This window comes from Oncorhynchus clarkii, chromosome 32 (genome assembly GCF_045791955.1).
Source record: "Oncorhynchus clarkii lewisi isolate Uvic-CL-2024 chromosome 32, UVic_Ocla_1.0, whole genome shotgun sequence".
Lineage (NCBI taxonomy): Eukaryota > Metazoa > Chordata > Actinopteri > Salmoniformes > Salmonidae > Oncorhynchus > Oncorhynchus clarkii.
Window position 1 is genome coordinate 15,753,014 of NC_092178.1, and position 25,911 is coordinate 15,778,924.

At 42.1% G+C, this 25,911-nt stretch overlaps 1 protein-coding gene across 3 annotated transcripts in view; it reads right to left on the minus strand.

Moving 5' to 3' along the window:
* The window catches only part of LOC139392286 (neurabin-1-like), a 94,285-nt gene that overhangs the window by 36,819 nt on the left and 31,555 nt on the right, over positions 1-25,911 (minus strand). For 2 of the 3 annotated variants that reach the window (XM_071140158.1, XM_071140157.1), the window contains exons 3-5: positions 12,063-12,195; positions 7,786-7,906; positions 446-550 (exon numbers count right to left, since the gene is read on the minus strand). In XM_071140158.1, coding sequence (XP_070996259.1) covers positions 446-550; positions 7,786-7,906; positions 12,063-12,195 — 359 coding nt within the window. Of the gene's footprint in view, positions 1-445; positions 566-7,785; positions 7,907-12,062; positions 12,196-25,911 lie in introns of all 3 variants that reach the window. The other variant, XM_071140156.1, reaches the window with a different exon arrangement.

Below are 25,911 nucleotides of genomic sequence, written 5' to 3' on the forward strand. Positions count from 1 at the left end.
GTTCGTGTAGCGGTTTTGGTGGTCTGCAGTTTGAAAACATTAACAGTAAATTGGGTTAAGTTTAAAGACACTTTAGCAAGCCTTTATTCATATTAAAAATCGGATTTATTGATTTCTCCACGTGGTCTGTATTAAAGGGAACTTCATTTAATAGAAGAGGCTTTTATTCAATATCGGTACACAATCTCTACTTAAAATATCAAATCCACGCAAAAGGACGACCCATGCATTATTTCTCATGTGCAGAAAGGTTGACTATCTGGCAGACTACTATATAAAGTGTAGCAGTACACATTGAGTTATCCCCCATAACAATGCCATTTTAACTAAACAGACCATGGCTGATGCCCATGACGGCTGTGGTTTATGCCACTTTATGGTACCGTGGACTCATCTGTATAAATAAATGAAAATAAAATGTTACGGATGTGGCAGTTGATCTTACCTAACCACTCCCTGGGTGTTCCTCAGGACGGAGGCAGCGAAGCTCTGTGTCACCCCCACCAGACTGGTGCCGTCCACCTCCACGATCTGGTCGTTCACCTTGATCCTACGACACAACATACTGAGGTCACAGAAAGGTCACACACAGGTAAGAGATAAAGGTTACTGTAGGATCTACTGAGCTGTGGCTTTGCTGGTCTAGTGGTAAAGCCGTAGCCTCTGGTACACATGGCTGCGGCATAGGTTTGAATCAGGCCAACTACTTGTCATTCTCTCTCTATCTGTTATGTTCTATGGAGAAAAACATGTATATGAAAACAAGCCAAAGAACATCATCCCAACTGTGAAGCACGGGGGTGGCAGCATCATGTTGTTGGGGTGCTTTGCTGCAGGAGGTACTGGTACACTTCATAAAATAAATGGCACCATGAGGAAGGAAAAGTATGTGGTTATATAGGAGCAACATCTCAAGACATCAGTCAGGAAGTTAAAGCTTGGTCGCAAATGGGTCTTCCAAATTGACAATGATCCCAAGCATACTTCCAAATTTGGCCATCACAAAGCCCTGACCTCATTCCTATAGACAATTTGTGGACAGAACTGAAAAAGTGTGTGCGAGCAAGGAGGGCGACAAAACCTGACTCAGTTACACCAGCTCTGTCAGGGGGAATGGGCCAAAAGACACTCTAATGTACTTGTCTTCCTGGTCAGTTGTGCATCCGGGCCTCCCACTCCTCTTTCTATTCTGGTTAGGGCCAGTTTGTGCTCTTCTGTGAAGGGAGTAGTACATAGCACTGTACAAGAACTTCAGTTTCTTGGCAATTTCTCACATGGAATAGCCTTCAGTTCTCAGAACAAGAATAGACTGACGAGTTTCAAAAGAAAGTGATTTTCTTCTGGCCATTTTGATCCTGTAATCGAACCCACAAATGCTGATGCTCCAGCTACTCAACTAGTCTAAAGAAGGCCAGTTTTATTGCTTCTTTAATCAGAACAACAGTTTTCAGCTGTGCTAACATAATTGCAAAAGGGTTTTCTAATGATCAATTTGCCTTTTAAAATGATAAACTTGGATCAGCTAACACAATGTGCCATTGGAACACAGGAATAATGATTGATGATAATGGGCCTCTGTGCGCCTATGTGGATATTCCATAACAAATCGTCCGTTTCCAGATATAATAGTCATTTACAACATTAGCAATGTTTATACTGTATTTTTGATCAATTTGATGTTATTTCAATGGACCAAAAAATCGATTTTCTTTCAAAAACAAGGACATTTCTAAGTGACCCCAAACTTTTGAACGGTAGTGTATATACATATATATAAAGGATCCACTGTGCAGTAGTAGAGTATGCACTGATGTGGTGCTTTGCAGAGTGATACAAAAAAAGTCAATGTTGAGTAAGGGATGCTTAGAAAATATCTAATCGAAGTCAGATTTCATAATCTGCTTTTGAAAATGTATTATCACATGATGTGAGCTGAGTGTTCAGTGGTGCAAAATGGTGCAATAGCTAATTATCAAACTACTGAATATAGTACAGCTAGACGTGTCTTGAGGCAACCATTCTCCATTACAAGAGTGGAGCAGCACTATTGCCAAACAGACAGAAAGCATTACATTCACACTGTGGGGTTAGCTTGGACATGACAGGATGTGTAGCTATCGCTGCTTGATAGCGCCCAGGGCTTGTGAGCCAACACCAATTTGGTCAACAGAGGAAACAAGGTTATCAGAATGTTTGTATCCCCAAATGGCACCCTATTCCCTATTTAGTGCACTACATTTGACCAGGGCCCATAGAGAACACTGTGCCATTTGGGACGCAGTCACAGCCTGTGACAAGGCTGTTGTGGTGACAGTTCTTTAACAAAACAATAATGAATAGGCTGCCTATTTTAAAATTCCATTTTGATTTAACAATTCAAATATAATAATTAATTTAGATAACATTAGCGTGAAAGTCCAGGGCATTTTTTTTTTCCTAAGTCCCACTTTTCTATTCATAGATCGTCTATGGTCGCAATAACATTATAATACCCATGTAACAAAGCATCAATACAGTGGATGTCCAAGCTATTCTGAGAATTTAAACGTACCCTTAAAACGTGTCAAACCTAACACTGTCTGACCTAACAGCAGTTTACAGTCTGAATCACTGTGGCATCACATCCACAACTCAGTGGACAAACACAGATATGATTACTGACATACTGTATGGTGTCGGGACAGCCAGACTGAATGCAAACCACTTAAGACAGACAGAATACAAACCACCTAACACAGACAGACAGACTAACCATCAGCATTGCAACACTGTCAACCACTTCACGTGACATTGAGTGGTTGCATATGACACTTTTAAGGGCTTTTCTTTCATACAGGGCCTAGGACAACAGTAATCATCAAAGCCCGGACACGGTTGGGGTCAATTCCATTTCAATTCAGTCATAAATAAGTTTACGTTTCTGAATTGACTGAATTTAAATGGAATTGATCCTGACTCTGACCCCGGCGGAGAAGACATTGGCTCCCCAGACTGTAGGCCGAAGCAGTGCCTTCCTGTCAGAGCGAGACCAGACTATTAAGCACTGTGCACGCATGCACACACGCAAGCACACACACACGCACATACACACACATGCCTACCAGACGAGCTAAATGACTTCTATGCTTGCTTCGAGGCAAGCAACACGGAACCATGCATGAGAGCACCAGCTGTTCTGGACGACTGTGTGATCACTCTCTCTGCAGCCGGTATGAGGAAGATCTTTAAACAGGTTAACATTCACAAGGCCGCAGGGCCAGACGGATTACCAGGATGTGTACCCAGCGCACACACTGACCAGCTGGCAAGTGTCTTCACTGATATTTTGAACCTCTCCCTGACCCAGTCTGTAATACCTACATGTTTTAAGCAGACCACCATAGTCCCTGTGCCCAAGAAAGCCAAGGTCACCTGTCAAAATGACCATCGCTCCATAGCACTCATATCTGTAGCCATGAAATGCTTTGAAAGGCTGATCATGGCTCACATCAACTCCATCCCAGACACCCTGGACCCACTCCAATTTACATACCGCCCCAATGGATCCACAGGTGATGCAATCTCTAATGCACTCAACACTGCCCTCTCTAACCTGGACAAGAGGAACACCAATGTGAGAATGCTGTTCACTTACTAAAGCTCCGCGTTCAACACCATAGTGCCCTCCAAGCGCATCACTGAGCTAAGGATCCTGAGACTGAACACCTCCCTCTGCAACTGGATCCTGGATTTCCTGACGGCCCGTCCCCAGGTGGTGAGGGTAGGCAACAAGACATCCGCCATGCTGACCCTCAACATGGGGGCCCCTCAAGGGTGCGTGCTTAGTCCCCTCCTGTACTCCCTGTTCACCCACAATTGCGTGGCCACGCACGACTCCAACACCATCATTAAGTTTGCTGACGACACAACAGTGGTAGGCCTGATCACCGATGACGATGACACAGCCTATAGGGAGGTCAGAGACCTGGCAGTCTGGTGCCAGGACAACAACATCTTCCTCAAAGTCAGACAAAAATAACTGATCGTGGACTTCAGGAAACGGAGGGCCAAGCATGCCCCCATTCACATCAACCAGGTTGTAGTGGAGCAGGTCGAGAGCTTCAAGTTCCTCGTGTTCACATCACTAAGGATCTATCATGGTCCACACACACCAACACAGTCATGAAGAGGGCACAGCAATGCCTCTTCCCATGGGGCCTCAGATCCTCAAAAAGATATACAGCTACACCATTGAGAACCTCTTGACTGGCTGTATCACCGCTTGGTATGACAACTGCTTGGCATCCGACTGCAAGGCACTACAGAGGGTAGTGCCATCCAGGACTACTATACCCGGCGGTAGCCAGCCACCCAAGTCATAGACTGTTCTCTCTGCTACCGCATGGTAAGCGGTACCAATGCCCCAAGTCTGGAACTAACAGGACCCTGAACAGCTTCTACCACCAAGCCATAGTTGGGGGTAGAAGTAAAATAGTTAAATAGTTAACCAATAGCTACCCGTACTATCTGCATTGACCCTTTTCGCATAAACCTTTTGACTCAACTGTTACTGTTTATTATTTATCCTGTTGCCTAGTCAATTTATTCCAAGTTATATGTACATATCTACCTCATTTCCTCATACTCCAGCACATCGAATCAGTACTGGTACCCCGTGTATATAGCCATGTTATCATTACTCATTGTGCATTCATTATTACTTTTATTATTACATGTTATTTCTCTCTGCATTGTTAGGAAGGGCCCCGTAAGTAAGCATTTCACTGTTAGTCTACACCTGTTGTTTACAAAGTACGTGACAAATACAATTTGATTTGATTTATTGATTTGATTTGACACACACACACACAGGTCTCTCTGTCTCACATTAAATCTCTCACCAAGACCACATTCCGATTAACCCTCAGATTTAAGCGAGGTGTGGGGTGAGACTGAGAGGCTCAGTGGAAGATGATGCAGAGGGGTTTTCTCTCTCTCCCTGTGTCTGCATGCGTCCGTGTATGTGTGACTATGAAACCTGATCTCTGTGTTGAGTGATTCCTCACGAAACCCAGACAAAAAATTACATGATTTGGGGGATTTTCACAAAATGTAATCCATAGAATAGTCCTTTGGAGGAAGGATCGTGGACATATTTGACATGTGTATCTAAAAGCATAGTTGAGAAATAATTGGTCAAAGTTGGCATATTTAGGACATTTTGGCCTTACCCAGTCCTCCTTTAAGACTCTATAGTGTTTCATCTGTCGGTGCTACAAAGCAAACATTGGTGTCATATGAAGCTTTACCGCTTGCTCTGTAATACAAGGGGTATTTGATGATTTGTGCCGTCTCTTTAGCAGAAGGAAGCTTAGCAAGGGGAATAAAATGAGCCGCCTTAGAGAACCTGTCGACAACCGTAAGAATAACAGTCTTCCCCGCTGACGAAGGCAGTCCGGTGACAAAATCTAAGGCGATGTGAGACCACGGTCGAGAGGGAATGGGAAGCGGCCTGAGACGGCCGGCAGGAGGGGAGTTACCGGACTTAGTCTGCGCGCAGACCGAACAAGCAGCCACGAAGCGACGCGTGTCATGCTCCCGGGTGGGCCACCAAAAACGCTGGCGAATGGAAGCAAGCGTACCCCGAACGCCAGGGTGGCCGGCTAACTTGGCAGAGTGAGCCCACTGAAGAACGGCCAGACGAGTAGGAACGGGAACGAAAAGAAGGTTCCTGGGACAAGCGCGCGGCGACGGAGTTTGAGTGAGTGCTTGCTTTACCTGCCTCTCAATTCCCCAGACAGTCAACCCGACAACACGCCCCTCAGGGAGAATCCCCTCGGGGTCAGTGGAGGCTACTGAAGAACTGAAGAGACGAGATAAAGCATCAGGCTTGGTGTTCTTAGAGCCCGGACGATAAGAAATCACGAACTCGAAACGAGCGAAAAACAGCGCCCAGCGCGCCTGACGCGCATTAAGTCGTTTGGCAGAACGGATGTACTCAAGGTTCCTATGGTCAGTCCAAACGACAAAAGGAACGGTCGCCCCCTCCAACCACTGTCGCCATTCGCCTAGGGCTAAGCGGATGGCGAGCAGTTCGCGGTTTCCCACATCATAGTTACGTTCCGACGGCGACAGGCGATGAGAAAAATACGCGCAAGGGTGGACCTTGTCGTCAGAGAGGGAGCGCTGAGAAAGAATGGCTCCCACGCCCACCTCTGACGCGTCAACCTCGACCACGAACTGTCTAGAGACGTCAGGTGTAACAAGGATAGGAGCGGATGTAAAACGATTCTTGAGGAGATCAAAAGCTCCCTGGGCGGAAACGGACCACTTAAAGCACGTCTTGACAGAAGTAAGGGCTGTGAGAGGAGCTGCCACCTGACCGAAATTACGGATGAAACGACGATAGAAGTTCGCGAAGCCGAGAAAGCGCTGCAGCTCGACGCGTGACTTAGGGACGGGCCAATCAATGACAGCCTGGACCTTAGCGGGATCCATCTTAATGCCTTCAGCGGAAATAACAGAACCGAGAAATGTGACGGAGGAGGCATGAAAAGTGCACTTCTCAGCCTTCACAAAAAGACAATTCTCTAAAAGGCGCTGGAGGACACGTCGAACGTGCTGAACATGAATCTGGAGTGACGGTGAAAAAATCAGGATATCGTCAAGGTAAACGAAAACAAAGATGTTCAGCATGTCTCTCAGGACATCATTGACTAATGCCTGAAAGACAGCTGGAGCGTTAGCGAGGCCGAAAGGAAGAACCCGGTATTCAAAGTGCCCTAACGGAGTGTTAAACGCCGTCTTCCACTCGTCCCCCTCCCTGATGCGCACGAGATGGTAAGCGTTACGAAGGTCCAACTTAGTGAAAAACCTGGCTCCCTGCAGGATCTCGAAGGCTGAAGACATAAGAGGAAGCGGATAACGATTCTTCACTGTTATGTCATTCAGCCCTTGATAATCTATGCAGGGGCGCAGGGACCCGTCCTTCTTCTTAACAAAAAAAAACCCCGCTCCGGCGGGAGAGGAGGAGGGGACTATGGTACCGGCGGCAAGAGCTACAGACAAATAATCTTCGAGAGCCTTACGTTCGGGAGCCGACAGAGAGTATAGGTGATAATTTTGTTTAATAGTTTTATATTAGTTTAAAAATAAATATTAACATGAATATATATATATTTTTAAATATATTGTTGAACATAATATAGTTTATGTGCATATGAAATTTCCAGATTGGGATCTCTGCTACTTCTAGAGTTATTATCCAATTTTTAAGCCTTACCAATAGATTGAATGTGAAAATGGATTTAAAATGGTTGCCCTCTGCTGGTGACTTGCAGGATGTGCAATGTTACAAGTAAGAGGAGCGCTGTGATTGGTTACATTGTCTACTATCCCAATTTCTCTTTATAAAACGGGCCATAACTTTAACACTAGCAGAGATCCCTGGAACTTTGATATGCCCATAGAGTATATTATGTTATATTATATTATGCGTGCACACTCACCCACGCACCCACCCACATGCACACACTGTTTCCTGCAGCTGCAGAGTGTGATAACATCCCAGAGCTGTTGCTTAAATTTCAGGCCGTGCCTCCCTCCTCACTGTAATCCCAGACCCCTGCTGCTAAATCTCTCTGGGCCATGAGGACTAGTGTGTGTGTGTGTGTGTGTGTGTGTGTGTGTGTGTGTGTGTGTGTGTGTGTGTGTGTGTGTGTGTGTGTGTGTGTGTGTGTGTGTGTGTGTGTGTGTGTGTGTACAGGGATTGAATTGGCACCTTCTCAGGAAGCAGAGAGCTCTTACCTGTCATCTCTCTCAGCTGCCCCGCCCTCGATGACAGTCTTGACGAAGATGCCAAGTTTCTCCAGACCAGCGTCAGCACCCACTCCCATTCCTATGATACTGATACCAAGGCCATCGTCATCTGGGCAGAGAGGAGACAGGGGTTATACAATGGCAAGTGTGTATGTGTTTGTGTCATAGAGAAAGGGGGGGGGGGGGCGTGCCCTGTGTGTGTGTTTCAGTCAATACCATCCTTAATGTCAGCCCTCTGACTGTGGGTAGGAGGCGAGGGATGGATGGATAGATAGATACTGTATCTATTCATCTACCAGCATGTTACATGTGCAAAAAGAGGAATACAAACTCTAGACCACCTTTAATCCAGACACAGAGACGTGTACAAAGCTCTCCCTCGCCCTCCATTTGGCAAATCTGACCATAATTATATCCTCCTGATTCCTGCTTACAAGCAAAAACTAAATCAGGAAGCACCAGTGACTCGCTCAATGCGGAAGTGGTCAGATGACGCAGATGCTAAGCTACAGGACAGTATTGCTAGCATAGACTGGACTATGTTCCGGGACTCATCCGATGGCATTGAGAAGTATACCACATCTGTCCCCAGCTTCATCAATAACTGCATCAATGACGTTGTCCCCACAGTGACCGTGCGCACATACCCCAAACAGAAGACATGGATTACAGGCAACATCCGCACTGAGCTAAAGGGTAGAGCTGCCGCTTTCAAGGAGCAGGACTCTAACGCGGATGCTTATAAGAAATCCCACTATGCCCTCAGACGAATCATTAAACAGGCAAATCGTAAACTACAGGACTAAGATTGAATCCTACTTCACCGGCTTCGACGCTCGTCAGATGTGGCAGGGCTTGCAAACTATTACGGACTACAAAGGGAAGCCCAGCCGCGAGCTGCCCAGTGACACAAGCCTATGACTTCCATGCGCGCTTCGAGGCAAGCAACACTGAAGCGTGCATGAGAGCACAAGCTGTTCCCGGACGACTGTGTGATCACACTCACCGTAGCCGATGTGGGTAAGACCTTTAAACAGGTCAACCTTCACAAGGCTGCAGGGACAGATGGATTACCAGGACATGTACTCCGAGCATGCGGTGACCAACTGGCAAGTGTCTTCACTGACATTTTCAACCACACATCTGCCATGCTAGTCCTCAACGCGGGGGCCCCTCAGGGATGCATGCTTAGTCCCCTCCTGTACTCCCTGTTACTTCATGACTGCGTGGCCAAGCATGACTCCAACTCCATCATTAAGTTTGCCGACGACACAACGGTGGTAGGCCTGATCACCGACAACAATGACACAGCCTATAGGGAGGAGGTCAGAGACCTGGAAGTGTGGTGCCAGGACAACAACCTCTATCTCAATGTGATCAAGACAAAGGAGATGATCATGGACTACAGGAAAAGGAGGAACGAGTACGCCCCCATTCTAATCGATGGGGCTGTAGTGGAGCAAGTTGAGAGCTTCAAGTTCCTTGGTGTCCACATCACCAACAAACTATCATTGTTCAAACACACCAATACAGTAGTGAAGAGGGCACGACAATGCTTATTCCCCCTCAGGAGACTGAAAAGATTTAGCTTGGATTCCAGGATCCTCAAAAAGTTCTACAGCTGCGACATCGAGAGCATCCTGACTGGTAGTCATAGACTGTTCTCTCTGCTACCGCACAGCAAGCGGTACCGGAGCGCCAAATCTAGGTCCAAAAGGCTCCTTAACCTCTCTGGGATATGTGGAATGCTAGCGTCCCAAAAGCCCGGGAAAATGCAGAGCGCCAAATTCAAATAAATTACTATAAAAATCTAACTTTCATTAAATCACACATGCAAGATAGCAAATTAAAGCTACACTTGTTGTGAATCCAGCCAACATGTCAGATTTCAAAAAGGCTTTTCGGTGAAAGCAAAAGATGCTATTATCTCAGGACAGCACCCCAGTAAACAAAGAGAGAGAAGCATATTTCAACCACAAAACGCAGAAATAAAAATATAATTAATGCCTTACCTTTGACGAGATTATTTTGTGGGCACTCCAATATGTCCCATAGACATCACAAATGGTCCTTTTGTTCCATTAATTCTGTCTATATATATCCAAAATGTCAATTTATTTGGTGCGTTTGATCCAGAAAAACACTGGTTCCAACTTGCGCAACATGACTACAAAATATCTCAAAAGTTACCTGTAAACTTTGCCAAAACATTTCAAACTACTTTTGTAATACAACTTTAGGTATTTTTTAACGTAAATAATCGATAAAATTGAAGACAGAATGATCAATTTCTAAAGACTATTGACATCCAGTGGAAGCGGTAGGAACTGCAAGAAGGTACCTTAGAAATCTGGATTCCCAATGAAACCCCATTGAAAAGAGAGTGACCTCAAAATAAAAAAAATCGGAATGGTTTGTCCTCGGGGTTTCGCCTGCTAGGTAAGTTCTGTTATACTCACAGACATGATTCAAACAGTTTTAGAAACTTCAGAGTGTTTTCTATCGAAATCTACTAATAATATGCATATCTTATCTTCTGGGGATGAGTAGCAGGCAGTTGCATTTGGGCATGCATTTCATCCGGACGTGAAAATACTGCCCCCTTTCACCAAGAATTAACAGCTTCTACCCCCAAGCTATAAGACTGATGAACAATTAATCAAATGGCTACTCGGACTATTTGCATTGACAGCTACTCGCTGTTTATTATCTATTATCTATGCTTAATCACTTTACCCCTACCTACATGTATATATTACCTCGACTAACCTGTACCCCCAGCACATTAACTCGGTACCTGTACCCCCTGTATATAGCCTCATTATTGTTATTTTATTGTTGCTAAAACGGCATTCTTGGTTAAGGGCTTGTAAGTAAGCATTTCACAGTAAGGTCTACTACACCTGTTGTATTCGGCGCATGTGACAAATACAATGTGATTTGAATTTAATTGTATTTTAAAGTGCAATAAAAATATGAAAAAAAATATAGATCTTTATTTGATAAGTATTCAACACCCTGAATCAGGTCATGTTAGAATCACCTCTGGAAGTGATAACAGTTGTGGGTAAGTTGCTAAGAGCTTTGCACACCTGGATTGTACAAAATTCTTCAAATTGGTTGTTGATCATTGCCAGACTGTCATTTTCAAGCCTTGACATACATTTTCAAGCTGATTTAAGTCAAAACTGTAACTAGGCCACTTAGGAATGTCATCTTGGTAAGCAACTCCAGTGTAGATTTGACCTTGTGTTTTTTGTCTTGCTGAAAAGTGAATTTGTCTCTCAGTGTCTGGTGGAAAGTAGACTGAACCAGGTTTTCCTCTAGGATTTTGCCTGTGCTTAGCTCTATTCCATTAATTTTTATCCTAAAAAACTCCCTAGTATTTGCTGATGACAAGCATACCCATAATATGATGCAGCCACCACCATGCTTGAAAATATGAAGAGAGGTAATTAGTGAAGAGTTGGATTTGCTCCAAACATAACGCTTTGTATTCAGGCCATGAAGTTAATTTCTTTGCCAAATCTTTTGCAGTTTTACTTCAGTGCCTTATTGCAAACAGGATGCATGTTTTGGAGAAAAAAAATTATGTACAGGCTTCCTTCTTTTCACTCTGTCATTTAGATTGGTATTGTGGAGTAACTACAATGTTGTTGATCCATTGTCAGTTTTCTCCTATCACAGCCGCTGTCTGCTTTTTTCTTTTGGCCCATCGACCAATCGGTGTCCTTCGTTACTAGGCATCGGAAAACCTCCCTGGTCTTTGTAGTTGAATCTGTGCTTGAAATTCACTGCTTGATTGAGGGACATTACAGATAATTGTATGTGTGGGGTACAGAGATGAGGTAGCCATTAAAACATCATGTTAAACACTATTATTGCACACAGAGTAAGTCCATGCAACTTATTATGTGACTTGTCAAGCACCTTTCCACTACTGAACTTATTTAGGCTTACCATAACAAAGGGGTTGAATACTTACTGACTGAAGACATTTTAGCTTTTAATTTTGTATTACTTGGTAAAAATGCCTAAAAACAATTCCACTTTGACATTACGGGGTGTTGTGTGTTGGCCAGTGACAAAAAAAATCTACATTTCATCAATTTTAAATGCAGGCTGTAACTGAACAAACTGTGAATAAAGTCAAGGGGTGTGAATACTTTCTGAAAGCACTGTACATGAAGTGTGTAGGGGGTAGGGAGTGAAGAGATAGTGCTTAGAGGATATGGTTATTTGGGATCGGCCCCACGTCTATGTACCTTTCTCCAGCTCTACAGGGAACAGCTCCAGTTTCTCCACCCTCTTCTCCAGCTCGTACTCTGCTGACGAGGCCACCGGGTCCACCTCCTCATTCCTCCTGTCATAGTCCTCGTTACAGTAGGTGTTGAACACCTGCAGACACATAGAAACACACTTGTTAGCTACCACACTGAGTTTACACTTTTTACACAAGCTATGTTTGGGGGAATCATATTTTGTAGTTGGTAACAAGACATATACAGTAGTATAAGTATATTGTGCAAGACCACATGTCTTTAGATGAGTGGTACTACAAGTGTTTGAAATATGTTAATAAAGATGATATTGTCATCCAGTCCAGTAAAGAGCTTTGGTGGATATGTGCAGTTCAGTATACTGATGCCTGGCCGTGTTGTACCAGGGAGTTTAGGAGTATAGGCTACATAACTACTGGTGTATCTACTTTAATGTCATATATGTTATTAGAAACCGGCATGTTCGAGCGTTGAATGCTGATAGGCTGACAGCCGTGGTATATCAGACCGTATACCACGAGTATGACAAAACATTTATTTTTATTCTTCCTACTCTTCCTATTACATTGGTAACCAGTTTATGATAGCAATAATGTACCTCAGGGGTTTGTGGTATATGGCCAATATACTACAGCTAAGGGCTGTATCCAGGCACTCCGCGTTGCGTCGTGCAGTGAAACAGTGCATAGCAGTGGTATATTGGCCATATACCACGCCCCCTAGGGCCTTATTGCTTAATTCTACTATTATTATATATATGATATATTACATTAGCACTAACACATCATCACCCTGGAGGAGTATAAGGTCCATAGAGACAGAGGAGAAAAGGGGCAGAGTTTTCGTCCTTGAGCGTGGGCATAGTGATGGTCATCTTCTGTAACACTACCAGTCACTTCCACTCCCCTTCAGCCTGAGAGATTCTGTTGCTCACTCTGGTGTGAGGGGGCTGATGCACGCACTCCTGTCACTGACCGCGGACCACATCCCAGACTGATGTCTGTGTCAGGTCTCAGGTCTCTGTGTCAGCTCAGTTCTGAACCGCCAACACCCAGCCGGGTGACAAACACACACCTAGGCCCACACAGCTTCTCAGAGTAGGAGTGCCCGCCTATGTGATCTTATTCATTATTATCTAAAAGGCTAAACTGATCCTAGGTCAGCATTCCTACTCTGAGCTCTGCACTGCCAACACCCATCCTGGTGACAAACTAACAAACACATGGCATGGTGTATTCAGTAGGGTTAACCAGTAAGGTGAAAGGAACAGTGGAAATAGCCTCACAGGATCCCCTATTCAACACGACAGACTGTCATATCTGTTCTACATAACGCATTTCTAACTGAACACACACCTGGCTTCATCCAAGTGGCCCGGCTTCTGCAGAACAGGTTACAGGTGTTGTGTGTTGATTGTTGTCATTTGTTTGCAGACAAGCAGTGACAAGACATGTCAGATTTAGCAGATTCAGCCGTGTCTGTGTCTCTGTGTCAGTCTTCGACTCTCCATAATAAGCAACATCAGGAGAATGACAACGCGTCATGATTAATGATAATATGTCATGATTAATATTCCAGAATATCTCATCTGTGAAGAACACATTCATCAGAACAGAACAGAAGTGGCTGATGAAGACAGCCATTAACAGAAAGCCACAATAACAGAAAGATGCTGTCTGTGTCACACCCTGATCTGTTTCACCTGTCTTTATGCTTGTCTCTACCCCCGTCCAGGTGCCGCCCATCTTCCCCATTATCCCCTATGTATTTACACCCGTGTTCTCTGTTTGTCTGTTGCCAGTATGTTTTGTTTGTGAAACCTACCAGCATTTGTTCCCCTGATCCTGCTGGTTTCTTGCTCCTGTTTTCTAGTCCTTCCCGGTTTTGACCTTGCTGCCTGCAATGACCCTGAGCCTGCCGTTCTATACCCTGACCCACCTCACTGGATTATTGACCCCTGCCTGCCCTGACCCTGAGACTGCCTGCCGTTCTATACCCTGACCCACCCCTGCCTGCCCTGACCCTGAGACTGCCTGCCGTTCTATACCCTGACCCACCCCTGCCTGCCCTGACCCTGAGCCTGCCTGCCGTTCTGGACCCTTTACACCCTCTCTGGATTATTGACCCCTGCCTCCCTTTGACCTGTCATTTGCCTGCCTCTGTTTTAGAATTAAACTTTTGTTTCTTTGACACTGTCTGCATCTGGGTCATTCCTGAAACATGATAGTATGTCTGTCTGTCTCACAAAAACATATTCCCTGTGGGATACAGTCTATGAGTATGATGTAGTCTATGAGTATGATATAGTCAATGAGTATGATATGGTCTATGATATAGTCTATGAGTATGATATAGTCTATGATATAGTCTGAGTATGATATAGTCTATGATATAGTCTATGAGTATGATATAGTCTATGAGCTTGATGAGGTCTATGATATAGTCTATGAGTATGATGAGGTCTATGATATAGTCTATGAGTATGATATATTCTATGATATAGTCTATGAGTATGATAAAGTCTATGAGTATGATATAGTCTATGAGTATGATATAGTCTATGACATAGTCTATGAGTATGATATAGTCTATGACATAGTCTATGAGTATAATATAGTCTATGATATAGTCTATGATATAGTCTATGAGTATGATATAGTCTATGACATAGTCTATGAGTATGATATAGTCTATGATATAGTCTATGAGTATGATATAGTCTATGATATAGTCTATGAGTATGATATAGTCTATGATATAGTCTATGAGTATGATATAGTCTATGAGTATGATATAGTCTATGAGTATGATATAGTCTATGAGTATGATATAGTCTATGATTATTATATATTCTATGATATAGTCTATGAGTATGATATAGTCTATGAGTATGATATAGTCTATGAGTATGATATAGTCTATGACATAGTCTATGAGTATGATATAGTCTATGACAGTCTATGAGTATGATATAGTCTATGATATAGTCTATGAGTATGATATAGTCTATGACATAGTCTATGAGTATGATATAGTCTATGACATAGTCTATGAGTATGATATAGTCTATGATATAGTCTATGAGTATGATATAGTCTATGACATAGTCTATGAGTATGATATAGTCTATGATATAGTCTATGAGTATGATATAGTCTATGAGTATGATATAGTCTATGAGTATGATATATTCTATGATATAGTCTATGAGTATGATATAGTCTATGATATAGTTTATGATATAGTCTATGAGTATGATATAGTCTATGAGTATGATATAGTCTATGAGTATGATATATTCTATGATATAGTCTATGAGTATGATATAGTCTATGAGTATGATATAGTCTATGAGTATGATATAGTCTATGACATAGTCTATGAGTATGATATAGTCTATGATATAGTCTATGAGTATGATATAGTCTATGACAGGGTTTGTCAAATAGGTTTAGCCTCAGGACAAAAAAAATCTGAGCTAATAGTTGGTGGGCCAGAACATAATTAGTGTATAATATTAGCACAATTAAGTGGCCTACACTAAAATGATCAGATTAGTACATAATAAACTCAGTGACAATAACATAATAAATTCGATCTGAATACACTCATAAAATCAACATCTCCATTCAATTACTTTTTTTTGTCTATTTCTCTGTGCATTGATTGATGGGGAAAAACAGGTATATGTAGCCTATACTATTGTTTTCAACATTTGTTCAGAATTGTTATTTAACTAGGCAAGTCAATTAAAAACAAATTCTTATTTTCAATGACAACCTAGGTTAACTGCCTTTTTCAGGGGAAGAAACACAGATGAGGCCATAATTCAAACTGAGCTGATTGAATTCCAGACATCGAGTCATCTCAGGGATGTACTCAGGAGTGCCGAGTCCTTGTGTGCGTTTTGGGTGGCATGCTCAGGGAAATACAGCACAATAAAGAATCTTGCATTTCATGTACGAACAATGTTTGGATCGACTTACACCTGCAAGTCCGCATTTTCCTCTATGAACGCAGTGTAGATTGACGACAGCAACTGGCTTTTTACATAAGTCAAATGAGGACAGCCTGTACATCCATCTCACGCGACATCCACAAGATCGTGTCCGAGGGGAAAAGCAACTTTCCCATTGAGTAAGTCACTTAGTGGCCTATATGGAAGTATCACACTTATATTAGGACAAATATTTTTTATTGTAAAAGATGCTGTTAAGCCTCATAGCCTACCTCAGCCAGTTAAGTTATTTTATATAGGCCTAGGCTCGGAAAAATAGACTCTAATAAAGCCCTCTTGTTATTTGTAAAGTCAAATTAAAATGAAGTTTATTGTTGAAATGAATTACTTGACTGGTATAGGTTTTCTCCATCTGTTGCTGTGCAACACTTGCATAACAAGTTAGCTATATTTTCAGCACCAGGCACTGTTCCCCTCCTATTGATTGCACTGCGGTTGCAGCTTTACATTTCAGCACCACAAAATGGTCTGCTGCCTGCTTTATTATATGACTGTCTCCTGTATTCTCTCTCGTCATGAATGAAGTTAACATGTAACTTTTGCATTATTTAGGTAGGGGAACTTCCTTATTGGGAAATTGCATTTGGAAGTTTTTGCATCTCGGGTTTGAGATTTTTCTTGGATTATATATATGGTATAGCCTACGAGCATGATCTAGTCTATGATATAGTTTATGAGTATGATATAGTCTACAAGTATTATATAGTCTATGATATAGTTTATGAGTATGATATAGTCTATGATATAGTCCATGAGTATGATATAGTCTATGAGTATTATATAGTCTATGATATAGTCTATGAGTATGATGTAGTCTATTAGTATGATATAGTCTATGAGTATGATATAGTTTATGAGTATGATATAGTCTATGCGTATGATATAGTCTATGATATAGTCCATGAGTATGATATAATATATGAGTATTATAAAGTCTATGATATAGTTTATGAGTATGATTTAGTCTATGATATAATCTATGAGTATGATATAGTCTATGAGTATTATATAGTCTATGATATAGCCTATGAGCATGATCTAGTCTATGATATAGTTTATGAGTATGATATAGTCTACAAGTATGATATAGTCTATGATATAGTCTATGAGTATGATATAGTCTATGAGTATGATATAATCTATGATATAGTCTATGAGTATGATATAGTCTATGATATAGTCTATGAGTATGATGTAGTCTATTAGTATGATATAATCTATGATATAGTCTATGAGTATGATATAGTTTATGAGTATGATATAGTCTATGCATATGATATAGTCTATGAGTATGATATAGTCTATGCGTATGATATAGTCTATGATATAGTCTATGAGTATGATATGGTCTATGAGTATGATATAGTCTATGAGTATGATATAGTCTATGATATAGTCTATGAGTATGATATGGTCTATGAGTATGATATAGTCTATGAGTATGATATAGTCTATGAGCATGACAGGCCATAACAATACATACGTGGTCAGCTCACCAAATAGGAAATAGTTTATGACAGACTAAAGTAAGAGTAATGTCCACACATTCTCTAATGCTCCCAGTACGCAAACAAACATGATGACTGCATTGACAGCTCCTGTCCAATGTTTAGTCACAGTAATTAGGCTTCTCCAAGCTCTGATGCTGCTGATGGTCATTAGCAGCCTACCAAACTTGCTAAATGCCTGGTACTTAGCACTCTATTGTCCCTCTAATCACTCTGACATCAAAGCAAATTTAATTGAAAATATAATCAAACACTTCATTAGTGCCCATGAGATCATGTTGCGCTATTTTTATAGGCTATGCGATTGTGTAAGAAAACAGAGTTTTGATGGCCTCTATTAAAAAGAGGAGGATCCCATCAGCTTTCTACAGGCTAGATCTACTATATTTATTTATCAACTTTCCTAAAATTAAGCACATTGCTTCATTTTATAACAAGAGTATAGTCTACCTGGCTGGCATGAAAATGAACCATGGGAAAAGCATCCTCCATTCGCTATTTAAGTGCATAGATGTATCTCCCTGTTTCAAGACAGGTGCATGATAATGGTCCATTCTAAATAAAAACTAATATCACACATATATTATTTAGTATATGTTAAGACAACATTAAACTAAGAATAGTCTGATGGGTGACAATATTAGCCTATCACTTGTGAATGATGCCCAGCTTGTGCATTAAGGCAAGAAACAGCACATACCTTATTTTTCCAATCATAGTCGCGCAACTCAAGTATTTATTTGTATTTGTATTTATTATGGATCCCCATTAGCTGCTGTAGCCTAGCCCATAGGCTTAATTGTTTTGATACGGTTTGTATCACTAAAACGGCAAAATAACTTCTTAATTAAGGATCTGCCCCTTTATTTCAATTTTCGTCTAAAATGACATACCCAAATCTAACTGCCTGTAGTTCAGGACCTGAAGCAAGGATATGCATATTCTTGATACCATTTGGAAGGAAACACTTTGAAGTTTTTTGGAAATGTTAAATTAACGTAGGAGAATATAACACATTAGATCAGGTTAAAAAATATATATTTATTTTACTAGGCAAGTCAGTTAGTCCAACGCTCTAACTACTAGGCTACTCTGCCACCAACAAAAGAAAATGCAAAGAAAAAAACATGCATTTTTTTGTATTTTTTTGTACCATCATGTTTGAAATGCAAGAGAAAGGCCATAATGTATTATTCCAGCCCAGGCGCAATTTGTTTATTTTTGCCACTAGATAACAGCGGTGTGTGTATGTGATATAATAATATAATGTAATAATATATAATATAATATAATAATGTATGTGATATAGTAAGTGTATGTCACAGATCACTGCACCTGTACATAGCCCATCTATAAATAGCCCAAACAACTACCTCTTCCTGTCACGCCCTGACCTTATAGAGCCTGTTAATTTCTCTATTTGGTTCGGTCAGGGTGTGATTTGGGTGGGCATTCTAGTTTTCTATTTCTTTGTTGCCCGAGTATGGTTGCCAATCAGAGGCAGCTGTCTATCGTTGTCTCTGATTGGGAATCATACTTAGGCAGCCCGTTTTCCACCTGAGTTTGTGGGATCTTGTTTTTGCACAGTAGCTGTCTAGCCCTGCAGAACTTTACGTTTGTTTATGTTTTGTCTGTGTTTCATAATTAAATTATCATAAACACTTTCCACGCTGCGCTTTGGTCTCACTCATTCAACGATGGACGTAACACTTCCCCTACTGTATTTATTTATTTATTTTGCTCCTTTGCACCCCAGTATTTCTACTTTGCACACTCATCTATTGTCAAATCTACCATTCCAGTGTTTTAATTGCTATATTGTATTCATTTCGCCACCATGGTCTATTTTTTGCCTTTACCTCCCTTATCTCACCTTATTTGCTCACATTGTATATATACTTATTTTCTACTGTATTATTGACTGTGTGTTTTTTTATGTTTTTTTGTTTTACTCCACGTGTAACTCTGTGTTGTTATATGTGTCGAACTGCTTTGCTTTATCTTGGCCAGGTCTACCTGGTTAAATAAAGGTGAAATAAAAATAAAATACAAAAATTAACTGTGCAAAGTTTTTGACTGATCCAATGAACCATTCAATTTCTGTTCAAAAGGTTGTATCAAGACTGCCCAAATGTGCCTAATTGGTTTATTAATACATTTTCAAGTTCATAACTGTGCACTCTCCTCAAACTATAGCATGTTTTCTTTCACTGTAATAGCTACTGTACAGTGGACAGTGCAGTTAGATTAACAAGAATATAAGCTTTCTGCCAATATCAGATATGTCTATTTTCTTGTTACTTACAATCTCATGCTAATCACATTAGCCTACTTTAGCTCAACCATCCCGCGGGAAACCCACGATCCTGTAGAGGTTAAAATTAAGCACATTAATCTGCTTAACAACTGGTGTAGAGCCTAAATGGCAAACATAGGCTGCGAGTAAGTTTAAAGTTTAGTGAAGATCATTTTCACCATAAAAAAGCACCATACATGCATAATCACATTTGTCGTCACTTTCAAGAACACTGTTCAGGTACAGGTACCTCGTGTATATAGCCAAGCTAATTGATTGCATTTTGGAACATTCGCACTTATAGCCTACGGCCAACCGAATAACTGCCAAGCAAATAACTGCCGGTCTCACAGTAATTGAACTTTAATTAGCATAAACACGTTTAGCATCTCCTTGCTTCCACGCATAGCCTACAAGCCACTGATGAAGACCTTTGGAGCATCTATATTTTTAAATGTCTAATAAATCCGTTTCATACAGCCTACACCATCACAATAAATATGTTATTTATTCTAGACAGGTCTAAAAAAAACATGATATAAAGAAAATGTATTTCAGAAGAACATAATAGCATACTCTGAGTTGTCCTTATGTTAGGCCCAGATGTGGCAATGACATATTGCTGTGGGCTACACTAGTTCACTTAACAGACTTAACAAACTTAAAGATTTGCTTAGAATTCTGTGGCATTATATTTTATTATTTTTATAGGATGAAGAAAATTGAACATAGCTTAATGCTTAATAAAATAGAAAGGATAAACGATTTCAAAGGAAGTGCGCACGTGTGGCTATTCTGTGGCTATATGTTTTGATGTTCAATACATTCTAAGGCTGCATGATTGGACTCTAAAGAGGATTTGAAAAAAAGTAGCAAGCTGCATACACTTCATCAGTCTCTCATTCACAATTTGACAAGCAATTGATAATATTCTCTCCAGGCCTCGGATTTCCCGGCGACATCCCCCTTGTGTGGCCGTAATACCCCCTAAAAAATCCATGCCTTTTGCAGCCAAAGTGACTGTTGTGCCCTTGGGCTGAATATAATAGGCTAATTATAATTCCCTTCTCCCAGCTGACGTGCTCCAAAGCACCTCTCACTCACATGGCTCTCTCAGATGTAGCCAATGCCCATCACGTGATTGGGTCCTTCTCACAGGCATTTCAGCTAAGTAGGCTACAAGTGAATGAAGACAGACACATTGGGGATGCAACTGCACGCATCCCTGTTATGGAATTCCCAGGCGCATATTAAAGATGTTAGAACTGTCCACATTCAGCATACTTTACTTCAGCCAACAGCGCAACTCTAGCATATGTCAATCTACTATGTCCTATAGTACTCTGGGACTGTTGTGGGATGCGATAGATCCGAAATGAATACAAAAACATTTTAAAGCAACGAGGCTGATCGTTTAGCCTGTAATGTTGATAAACTATTAGGGAATTTCTTGACATTATACATTATAGCACAGCAATGCGCACATGGCCGTAGGCTATAAGTTCGAATGTTCCAAAATGCAATCAATTAGCTTGGCTATATACACGAGGTACCTGTACCGAGTCGATGTGCAGGGGTACGAGGTAATAACTTGGCTATATACACGAGGTACCTGTACCGAGTCGATGTGCAGGGGTACGAGGTAATAACTTGGCTATATACACGAGGTACCTGTACCGAGTCGATGTGCAGGGGTGCGAGGTAATAACTTGGCTATATACACGAGGTACCTGTACCGAGTCGATGTCCAGGGGTACAAGGCAATAACTTGGCTATATACACGAGGTACCTGTACCGAGTCGATGTGCAGGGGTACGAGGTAATAACTTGGCTATATACACGAGGTACCTGTACTGAGTCGATGTGCAGGGCTACGAGGTAATAACTTGGCTATATTCACGAGGTACCTGTACCGAGTCGATGTGCAGGGGTACGAGGTAATAACTTGGTATATACACGAGGTACCTGTACCGAGTCGATGTGCTGAGGTACGAGGTAATAACTTGGCTATATACACGAGGTACCTGTACCGAGTCGATGTGCTGAGGTACGAGGTAATAACTTGGCTATATACACGAGGTACCTGTACCGAGTCGATGTGCAGGGGTACGAGGTAATAACTTGGCTATATACACGAGGTACCTGTACCGAGTCGATGTGCAGGGGTACGAGGTAATAACTTGGCTATATACACGAGCTACCTGTACCGAGTCGATGTGCTGAGGTACGAGGTAATAACTTGGCTATATACACGAGGTACCTGTACCGAGTCGATGTGCTGAGGTACGAGGTAATAACTTGGCTATATACACGAGGTACCTGTACCGAGTCGATGTGCAGGGGTACGAGGTAATAACTTGGCTATATACACAAGGTACCTGTACTGAGTCGATGTGCAGGGCCACGAGGTAATAACTTGGCTATATACACGAGCTACCTGTACCGAGTCGATGTGCTGAGGTACGAGGTAATAACTTGGCTATATACACGAGTTACCTGTACCGAGTCGATGTGCTGAGGTACGAGGTAATAACTTGGCTATATACACACGAGGTACCTGTACCGAGTCGATGTGCTGAGGTACGAGGTAATAACTTGGCTATATACACGAGTTACCTGTACCGAGTCGATGTGCTGAGGTACGAGGTAATGAGGTAGATATGTACATATAACTTGGAATAAATTGACTAGGCAACAGGATAGATAATAAACAGTAGCAGCAGCGTATGTGTTGAGTCAAAACAGTAAAAAAGGGTCAATGCAGACAGTACGGGAAGCTATTTGATTAACTATTTAACAAACGATTTAGCAGTGTTATGCATTGGGGTTAGAAGCTGTTCAGGATCCTGTTGGTTCCAGACTTGGTGCATCGGTACTGCTTGCAGTGCTGTAGCAGAGAGAACAGTCTGTGACTTGGGTGGCTGGAGTAATTTTTGGGGTATTCCTCTGACACCGCCTGGTATAGAAGTCCTGGATGGCAGGGAGCTCAGCCCCAGTGATGTACTGGGCCGTGCGCACTACCCTCTGTAGCGCCTTTCGGTCGGATGCCAAGCAGTTGCCACATCAAGCGATGATGCAGCCAGTCAAGATGCTCTTAATGGTGCAGCTGTAGAAGTTCTTGAGGATCTGAGGGCCCATGCCAAATCTTTTCAGCCTCCTGAAGGGGAAGAGGCATTGTCGTGCCTTTTTCACGACTGTGTTGGTGTGTGTGGACCATGATAGATCCTTAGTGATGTGGACACCGAGGAACTTGAAGCTTCCGACCAGCTCTACTACAGCCTGAATGGCGGCGTGCTTGGCTACTCCGTTTCCTGTAGTCCACGATCAGCTCTTTTGTCTTGCTGACGTTGAGGGAGAAGTTGTTGTTCTGGCACCACACTGCCAGGTCTTTGACCTCCTCCCTATAGGCAGTGTCATTGCCGTCGTTTATCAGGCCTGCCAGTGCACATATAGGCTACTCTTTCCATCGTTTTATACCAATAAACACAACCACACAAAGGTTGACTGGCAGGATGACACCACACAGAGAGATAGAGAGACAGAGTGAGACACATCTGTCTACCTTTCTTATCCAGCTCCTATGCCATGTTTGGATGTGTGTCCAGTAGACTATATTACAGTGCATTACACACAACCACACAACAGTTCACTGGCAAGATGATATCAAACCAAAGAGAGAGTGGAGCGGAAAGCGTTTAAAAGAGGATGAAAGCATGAGAGAGAGAAAAAGTTGAGTGATACTATGAGTAGTGTTGTGTTCTGCGGTGTGTGTTATCACTGAGACCTCTCCATCATCAATCATTTAGAGTGATCAACAGCCTTGCATTATTAAAGTGTACGGTCACGCCACTGGTCAGACGCCAGGACAGCTGACTGGCAGTAACAACGCATAATGGCCTCTCCACAGTCACCCTCTGTATTCACACATCAACCTGACTAGGGCACGGTAGAAGGGAGGGAGAGGGAGTGAGAAGGAGGGATAGTGGGAGGGAGAGAGAGGGTGTGGGAAAGGACAGGTGGGAAGAGAGAGGATGGAAAAACATCAACATAACTAGAGGCAGAAGAGGAGGGGGGAACAAAGAGGGAGAGAGGAGGAACAGAGAGGGAGAAGGAGGGTGAGAAATAGAGAAAGAGATAAAAAGGAGAGAGGAGTTGGAAGCAAAAGAGCTAGAGAGCGATAAATGTAGAGTGAGATTGAGAGGAGAGACAGAGAGTGAGAGAGAGAGAGAGAGAGAGAGACAGAGAGAGAGAGACACAGAGAGAGAGAGACTGTGAGTGAGTGTGTTGTTTAACCTTGACAGAGGCCAGGCCAGAGCACGGCAGTGTATCATTGGGATATGAAACATGGCCAAACCTGAATGTGTCCTGTTGTTTTCAGCCTAATAAACTCCTGCTCAGCTTGCTGTGTGTTTGACAAAGCTTTGACAGGTCCATGAGGACTAGCACAATAAGATGCCATACAGTAGAGGCACTATGTCCATGGGACCTAGGCTAAGGCAGACCAGAGAGATATATAATATACCATAGAAAGAGAAATGGATGGAGCTAAAGAGAGAAAGGAATGGGCAGGCAGAGAGAGCGTGAGACAGCAGAAAGCACAAGAGCGGTGAAAGTGGCAGGGAGAGAGAGAGCGAGAGGAGCTTTGTGTGTGTGTGTGTGTGTATGTGTGTGTGTGTGTGTGTGTGTGTGTGCGTGTGTGTGTGCGTGTGCGCACGCGGAGGAATGTCCAAAGGGGAGCACTACAGTGGTAGAGAAGCATCTGGTTTCTGAGGTCTGGTGTCTGATATCTGGTGTCTGGTGCCTGGTACCTGGTGCCTGCCCTTCAGTGTACCCGCTGTCTACAAACTCTTCAGCTCTACAGCTGTATTCATCCATCTTTACAGGGAAAATACCTACAGTACAAGTCAAAAGTTTGGACGCATCAAAACTATGAAATAAGACATATGGAATCATGTAGTAACACAAAAAGTATTAAACAAATGAAAATATATATTTTTAAAATTGATTCTTAATGCGTTAAGAAGGAAAGAAATTCCACAAATGAACTTAACAAGGCACACCTGTTAATTGAAATGCATTCCAGGTGACTACCTCATGAAGCTGGTTGAGAGAATGCCAAGAGTGTGCAAAGCTGTCATCAAGGCAAAAGGTGGCTACTTTGAAGAATCTCATATAAAATATATTTTGAATTGTTTAACACTTTTTTGGTTACTACATAATTCCATATGTGTTATTTCATAGTTTTGATGTCTTCAAAATAGTCTTCAGTATTATTGTACAATGTAGAAAATAGAATCAAATGAAGAAAAACCCTTGAATGAGTAGGTGTGTCTAAACGTTTGACTGGTACTCTACATGAAACAGTTGTTAAAAACAACAATAAAGAACAATATTAACACAAGACAAGGACAGAGAGTTGAGGCTCTCTCTCTCTGCCCCTTGGTCAACCCCTATAAAAGACCTACTCATTCAAGACCTACCATACTGTAAATTATATATATTTTTCTACGTAATAAAACTGTAATCACTTCTAAGTCTATGTCCTGGTCGTAACCCAGGTGTCTGCCCTGACCCACACACTTTCAAGGACAACCCATGCTGCTTTATTTGAAAAGGACCTATGGGGAAATAATGATCACACTTAAGAGCGACAAACAGGTACAAGTATAGTTATGTACTCTATCATTGGATCTGTACAAAAACTCAGACACTTTCACTACTCCTCAACAAGACAAGCCTCTCAGAGCTCATTGTGTGTGTGTGTGTGTGTGTGTGTGTGTGTGTGTGTGTGTGTGTGTGTGTGTGTGTGTGTGTGTGTGTGTGTGTGTGTGTGTGTGTGTGTGTGTGTGCGTGTGTGTGTTGATGGAAAACAGAAACAGCATGGCTCCCTTTCTCATTGTTTCTCTCTTCATCTTCTCTTGCTCTATCAGTCCGGCTTCCTCTTCCTCCACTCTCTCACTGCTATCCATTTCTCATCCAAACACAGGATCCTCCAGTCAACAGAGCTGTCAG